Source organism: Mustela putorius, unplaced genomic scaffold, assembly GCF_011764305.1.
Source record: "Mustela putorius furo isolate JIRA1106 unplaced genomic scaffold, ASM1176430v1.1 tig00000174_pilon_pilon_pilon, whole genome shotgun sequence".
NCBI lineage: Eukaryota > Metazoa > Chordata > Mammalia > Carnivora > Mustelidae > Mustela > Mustela putorius.
In genome coordinates this window covers 32,815,292-32,822,687 of record NW_025421304.1, presented here as the reverse complement: position 1 = coordinate 32,822,687, position 7,396 = coordinate 32,815,292, and the positions used below count along the sequence as shown (strand labels likewise).

The following is a 7,396-nucleotide window of genomic DNA, read 5'->3' as shown; positions in this document are numbered from 1 at the left end:
CCCCCCACCACGTCCAGAACTCTCTTCATTTTGCTACAGTGGAGCTCTGCATCTGTTAAACTCTAACCTTTTATTGTCTCCCCCGCCAGCCCCAGGCAGCCATCATTCTGCTTTCTGTCCGATGACTTATATAAATGGGATCATACCGAGTTTGCCTTTTCGTGACTAGCTTCTTTCACTGAGCCTGACACCCTACAGTTTTGTTCATGCTGTAGCCTGTGTGGGATTTCCTTCCTTTTTTCTTTTTTAAATATTTTATTTATTTATTTGACACAGAGAGAGAGATCACAGTAGGCATAGAGGCAGGCAGAGCGAGAGGGGGAAGCAGGTTCCCTGTTGAGCGGAGATTCGATGCAGGACTTGATCCCAGGACCCTGAGACCATGACCTGAGCTGAAGGCAAAGGCTTAACCCACTGAGCCACCCAGGTGCCCTAGGATTTCCTTCCTTTGTAAGGCCAAATGATATTCCCTTCTATACATAGAGCACCTTCTGTTTTTGTGTTCCTCTGTGGTAAGGTGTGTGTTACTCCCATGTCTTAGATACCATGGATAATGTTGGTACAAACATGGGTGTACAAATATCTGCTTTGATTCTTCTGGGTGTATGCGCCAAGGTGGAATTGCGAGATCATGGGGTAAATCTGTACTTTCTTGAGGAACCGACAGTGTGCGAGGGATCCCATTTCTCCACATCCTTTCTCATTCTTATTTCCTGGGTTTTTGTTTGTTTGTTTGCTTGTTTTGTTTGTTTGGTGTGGGCTTCTGTTTGCCATCCTGTATGGATATGAGCTGTATCTCACTGTGGTTTTGATGCACATGTCCCTGATGACTTGTGGTTTTCATCAGCTTCTTGTGTCCTGCTGCACCATTGGTCCAACTCCCCCGGGTTTGTGATCACTGCTGACCCTGGAGGGACTCGGTGCCACAGCCACCTGCCTCGGAGGGCCTGTTTCCGCCTGCCCTTCGGCCTCTGCCGATGCTAATTGGCGATGCCACAGCCTCACCCCGTGAGCCAGCGGGGTCTCCTCTTCTCTGACAAAGAGGTTACCCATGGACTTCTCCAGTCTGTGAGCAACACCTTCCCAGAACCCCATGTTCAGTGGGCCAGGGGACACAAGCACTACATCAGTCACGGTCTTGCCGGAAAACAGGTCGCACCCTCAAAATTGGGTTATTTTTAAATTTGTTATTTTTTAGATTTTATTTATCTGACAGAAGGGATCACAAGTAGGCAGAGAGGCAGGCGGAGAGAGAGGGGGAAGCAGGCTCCTTGCTGAGCAGAGAGCCGATGTGGGCTGGGATCGGCACCCAGCACCCTGGGATCATAACCTGAGCAAAACGGAGGGCAGAGGCTTTTAACCTACTGAGCCACCCAGGTGCCCCTCAACATTGGGGTATTGAGTTGAATTTAAATGAAGGGAACTTTGCAAAGGTGTGGGCAGGGTTTAGGAAAAACACACAAGGCTGGTGAGGTGCCCAGGGCTCTAGTCAGGGAGCTTATCATGGAGCTTGCGGGGGTAGGTTCCCCTGGGAGGTTGGGGGAGGCGGTGTCGCAGTCCCTAGTCAGCGTCTCAGGATGGCGGCCCCTGGGCCAAGTGGCACACGCACATGAGACCCCCCGGGCGCAGCAGGGTGGCGCTGGCTTCGCCACAGCCCTCTCGGGGCAGCGGGACCCAGGGACACTAGTCAGAACCTCCCCTCCCGGCTGAGAGCTGGGGCCAGCTGACCCTCTGTGGCAGCGCGCTGTGTGGAGGAGAAGGGGGAAGGGCTCAGGCAGGCACCCAGGAGGCCTCACTGCTGCTGCTGCCACCAGGAGGGCTCAGCTCACGGCCTGGTTGACTGTCAAAGTAGGAGACATGGCAGCAGATGGGAGTAGCCGTCACCTCGGGTCTCCGAGCCTCCCCCGCGCTCGCCTCTGCAACTGGGGGAGCTGTCCCTGCCTTTCCAGAAGATTCCTCTTACACTCCACTGGGCCAGGAGTTTACTTGTGCAACAGACCCAAAGAGCCAGAGACTTCCAGCTCTTTCTGCTCTGGAAAAGTCCCTGAGGCAAGGAAAATACAGCTGGCCGGGCTGCCTGCTTGGAATGAGCGAAGGAAGAAAAGAAAAAAACCGCAGCAAATGTAAATGACCCTGACGTGGACCCTAACTTTGGACTCCTCACACTCGCAGCCAAGGTGGACACTCGGCTGGGTACCCCCCCCAGGGCGGGGGAGGGGCACACAGCGGGGGGTGTCGAAAATCTTCAGGCCTGGTGGCTCTCTATGTTCCTGGAAATGTGGCTCCCTCAAATGTGGCTCCCTCGGCTCTGCCCTAGAGACGGGGTCCCTCTGGAAGCCCGCCCCGCCCGTGGCCACTGTCCCCACAGGTCAGAGCCCCTGCTTCCCCCTCGGAAACATTTGGAACAAACTTCATGCCAAGCACGCACAGACCAAGACAAAGCCTCCAGGCCGCTGGATCAGGAGCAGTGACCCTGTGCAGCTTGCTCTGGCAGGCCTCTCCCGGGGTGATGGAGGCCTGGGGAGCACAGTGCCCAGAAGCCTCGGGAGGAGACCCCTCTGGCCACCCCTAGCTTTCCTGACAAACCGGCTCAGGGCTGAAGCCCAGACCACCTTCCAGAACCACAGTGCTCTCCTTGCCCTCCCTGCACAATGGGACTCACCACATCATATTTCTGTCGTTTCGGTGTGTGACTCTGTCACTAGGCTCCGGGCCTCATGAGGACAGGGGCGCCATGTGCTACGTGCACGGGAGCCCCCAGCCCAGCGTCTACACCAGGATCTGCCGAGAGGTCACTGGGCCCCTACCTGTGGCAAGCGTATCACCATCCTATTACCCGTCCCTTCCTTTTCTCAGTGTTCTGGGATCATCAACATCGTGTCTGTTGTTTCCCTGTGGATCATTTAATGGCGTGGAACCAGTGCCCGATTTTACGGGACATGGAGCTGTCTACAGTGACTAGTTCCTTATGCTGTGAGTTACCGAAGAAAGAGACCGAGTTGAGCCCTGGGCTAGGGGCACGATGGCCTGTCAATGTGTTTGCTCACCTAGAACCTGCTTGTGGCCTCCATGAGCGCAATGTCCTCACCCCACACACCCCCTCAGCCACGCTCAGGAGCTACCTGGCTGGGCTGGTTTGAAAGGGACCCCCTCTATGACCTGGACCACCTGTACAACACTCTAGATGACATTGCGCTGAAAATACTATTCCCCCCCCCCAAGATTTTATTTTATTTATTTATTTGACAGACATATATCACAAGTAGGCGGATAGGCAGGCAGAGAGAGAGGGGGGAAGCAGGCTCCCCGCTGAGCAGAGAGCCTGATGTGGGGCTCAACCCCAGGACCCTGGGATTCTGACCTGAGCCGAAGGCAGAGGCTTAACCTTCTGAGCCACCCAGGTGCCCCTCACTGAAAATACTCTTTGCTGAGCACCTGCTGCCTATATTCAGTATACTGGAGGCCTCCTGGTGACCACAGCCAGGGTTCTTCAAGCCCCGTGGTGGGATTGCCTATGGTTAGGAGCTAGGGTTGCTCCCCGTTGCCCTGGCCATGGCTGGTCCCCGCATCTGACACTGGCTAAAGGCTGCACAGAGCTGGGCTCTGTGGGACCCGAGCTCCTGGCTGGGGTGCCGGCACCGCCCACTCAGCCTTCGGGATGCCAGGTGTTGCCAAGTCTTAGGGGTGAAAATGCATCAGACCAGCAGCCCTTTTCCCAGCGGCTGGGACATCCCACGCTGAGTCCAGCTCAGCTGTGCCAGGGGCTTGACCCCACTTATCGCTCAAGGTCCTTTGATAACAGGGAGGATGGATCTTGGGCTCCTCTGGCTGGGCAGGGCTTGGGGTTGCCCAGGGGACTTAAAAGCAGGGCTCCCAGCATGGTTGTCTCGTATGATTCTGACGACGGCAACATAGCCTTTCTCTGGCTTCTTTCCTGCTTTGCCCTTGTGGGGGCTGCCTTTGGTTGTGAGTGTCGGGACCCCAGGAGTGGACCTACCAGCCCTGGAGCAGGTTGAGGAGGAGGGCCCAAGCCCTCAGTGGCTCTGCTGCCAGCGCCACAGAAGGAGCTCGAAGTGCCCTGTCCAGGGCGAGCCCTAGGACCTGGCCACAAGGGTGTTTGGAGCCCCCTTCCCTGAACCTGGGGGCCTCTCCCCAGAGGCTGCCGGGAACACCAGGGTCCTTCTGCGGCTCTCTGAGCCAGGAGGGTGCCAGAGCCCAGTCTGGGCCTCTGCTGAGTCCTACAGCCCCAGGCGGGGCTCAGCAGGGGTGCTGTGAGCAGAGCCGGGTGGGGTCGCAGGAGACTCTCTGTGCCTCTCCTCGGATTTTCATCTGTTGTGCCAGGCGTATGTGAAGTCCTTTATTTTCCACTAAAAAAGAAGAGGGAATGGTAAAAATTACAGGAAATAATATGACAACCACAAATTTATTATCAGGGTTTTGCAAGTATTACTTTCTTCTTAAAACATGAACTAGGGGTGACAGAGAGAAGGAATACAGCAGGAAGTGTGGGAGAGGGAGAAACAGGCTTCCCGCTGAGCAGGGAGCCCATCGTGGGGCTCAATCCCAGCTTACTGGGATCATGACCTGAGCCGAAGGCAGCCTGAGCCACGTAGGTGCCCCACACTACGTCAATTTTATTTTATTTTATTTTTTAAAAGATTTTATTTATTTATTTGACAGAGAGATTACAAGTAGGCAGAGAGGCAGGCAGAGAGAAAGAGGAGGAAGCAGGCTCCCTGCTGAGCAGAGTCCGATGCGGGACTCGATCCCAGGACCCTGAGATCATGACCTGAGCCAAGGCAGCAGCTTAACCCACTGAGCCACCCAGGCGCCCACTACGTCAATTTTAAAGCGTGCCCGGGGCACCCGGCTTGGTGCATGCCGCCCTAGATCTCAGGGTGGAGAGTTCAAGCCCCATGCTGCGCGGAGAGCGAGCGTACTTTAAAAACAAAAGACAGGGGCACCTGGGTGGCTCAGTGGGTTAAAGCCTCTGCCTTCAGCTCAGGTCGTGATCGCAGGGTCCTGGGATCGAGCCCCGAATCTAGCTCCCTGCTCAGCAGGGAGCCTACTTCCTCCTCCTCTCTCTCTCTCTCTGCCTGCCTCTCTGCCTACTTGTGATCTCTGTCAAATAAATAAATAAACAAACAAAAAACAAAAGACAAAGTGCTTTTCCCTGCCTGTGTTATGTTATAGATTTATCCCCACTGGTGCGGATACCCGTTCACTGTAAAGTGGTCAGCTGTGTAAATTCATCCCAATTTTGTTCTAACGTCTTTGCTGTTACGGAGAAAGCGATTGGTATGCTGACGTGTTTTGGCAAGAATCTGCTGTGTTGAGTGACCGAGGGGCAACAGGGCAGGCGCTGGCCTGTGTTACCCGGGGGAGGGCTGCCTGTCCTCCGGGGCTGCAGCAGCCCAACGTTGCTTGCACAGGTGCCGAGAATTCCCCGGTCCTCACGGACGTATGGAGGACACCTGTCTTTTCTCAGCGCCTGGGACAATTCAACCCCACGTTTTCTGTGTTCCCTGTGTGTCATTCGATGGGGCAGAACCGAAGTCCTGTTTTCTTTAATAATTAATGATAATAATTAATTGATGCATGAATAATTCCTGGCTCATTCGATTAAGAGTCTGCCTTCGGCTCAGGTCATGATTCCAGGGTCCTGGGATGGAGACCTGAATCTGGCCCCCTGCTCAGCAGGAAGCCTGCTTCTTCCTCTCCCTCTGCCTGCCATTCCCCCTGCTTCTGCTTTCTCTGTCAAATAAATAAATACCTAAAAATAAAAAGATGAGCTTAAACACTCTGTCCTTGAAGACCACCTTGCGGAGAAGCACGGAAGCACCGGCAAGCGTGGCCCCCTCACTGCCATGCCCCACCTCCAGGCCCGACTTCCCTCCTGACTTGAGGCCAGTGGCTGTGTGTGGCACTGTCCAGGGGGTCGGGGCGGAAGGAGAGGCCCTGACCCCTTCGGGCCTGCTGTGTCCCTCCAGCCTACAAGACCCCCGACAAGCTGCAGCAGGCGGCCCTGCCCCTCCTGTCCAACGCCGACTGCATGAAGTTCTGGGGCAGCAGGATCACGAATGTGATGGTTTGCGCGGGTGCCAGCGGCGTGTCCTCCTGCTCGGTATGGCCCGGCTCTGCCACCCTGGTGCTCCCCGTCGGACCTCATGCCACCCCTGCTCAGCCCAGAGGGCAGGTCCTCTCTGCGCGTGTCTTGGCCCCCTCGCTCCGGCCAGCTGCCCAGACCCCAGCCCGGACCCGCAGAAGCAGGGGCCTCTGCCTGAGGGCTCTCTCTGGCCTGGGCGTGCCGCGGGGCTCCCGGGGGCCTCGGCGGCCACGGCCCCCTCACGCCAGCCCCTGGGAGCTGGATGTTTGTGGCCTGTTGCACAGGCACTGGCCGGGTCAGAGGGTTGGCCACCTGCCGGGAGATGGTAACAGAGCCGAGGCTGCTGTGGGGCCCACATTGAAGGGTCTCCTGCTTGGTCATCGTGCCCAGGCGTGTCATTTCTCTGCACAGGACCTGGGCTGGAGCAAGTCAGGGCACACTGGGGCCTTGGAATCCCACTTCAGGCTTGGAAACTAGTTTTTGTCCTCCTGCAGGGCGACTCTGGGGGCCCCCTTGTCTGCCAGAAGGCTGGAGTCTGGACCCTGGTGGGCGTCGTGTCCTGGAGCAGCAGCGTCTGTTCCACCTCTGTTCCTGCTGTGTACGCCCGCGTCACCGAGCTCATCCCTTGGGTTCAGGAAATACTTGCTGCCAGCTGAGCCCGTGATTCAATGATGAGCTCATAAAAGCATACGAGGGAAGCACCGAGTTCATATGTGTCTCTGTACGGTCTAGGAGGCGTGGGGCTGAGTCTCTGTCACCTGCCCAGGTGGCCGTACCACCTTTTCTGTTCACATTCCCGGCTTCTCAGGGACGCTCTGATTCTCCTCCCTGCTCAGGACTCCATGGGCTCCAACTGAGTTGCTACCTGTTGGACCCAGCTTTACCCAAAGAGCTTTCTGGAAGGCAGTGGTCCTTGGCTAGGCTATGCAGCCCACAGCCCTGAAAGGTGGGCCCTGGGACCGAGATCGCCGGCCCATGAAGCCTTCTCCTGCGACCACGTGCTCCCAGCTCCCACCGTACCCAATGCCCTTGGCCCTTCCCTGCCTGGGATCCTGCGCCCGCGCAGGCTCGACTCGCGTTAAGCCTCCGTAGCTGGGGAGATCTCCAGTCCAGCACCAGAGCTTGGCACCGCTCTCCTTTCAGCTCCCTCCTTGTCCTCTGTTCCTGGGATTCAGCAGTTAAATCTAGAGGCCCGGTCAGACTTTGGTTCAATGCCGTTGGCCCCGCTGGAGGGGGGGGCGCCGGCTTCCTTCATCAGAGCAGTCAGGACTGGCTGCCTCTCTTATCGTT

General features: G+C 56.6%; 1 protein-coding gene across 1 annotated transcript; it reads left to right on the top strand.

Annotated features, from left to right (window-relative positions):
• Positions 1–5,980: 5,980 nt before the first annotated feature.
• LOC123390987 (chymotrypsinogen B-like) lies at positions 5,981–7,161 on the top strand. Its single transcript, XM_045076310.1, has 2 exons — positions 5,981–6,124; positions 6,601–7,161. Exons 1-2 carry the CDS (start codon positions 6,053–6,055, stop codon positions 6,760–6,762), a joined length of 234 nt encoding a protein of 77 aa, XP_044932245.1. The 5' UTR covers positions 5,981–6,052; the 3' UTR covers positions 6,763–7,161.
• Positions 7,162–7,396: the final 235 nt, after the last annotated feature.

Excerpts from the sequence above, each read along its gene's own strand:
- LOC123390987 (XM_045076310.1), top strand. The coding sequence starts at position 6,053 with ATGAAGTTCTGGGGCAGCAGGATCACGAATGTGATGGTTTGCGCGGGT. Across the intron at positions 6,125-6,600 it reads GCGGCGTGTCCTCCTGCTCG|GGCGACTCTGGGGGCCCCCT; the intron begins GTATGGCCCGGC and ends GTCCTCCTGCAG.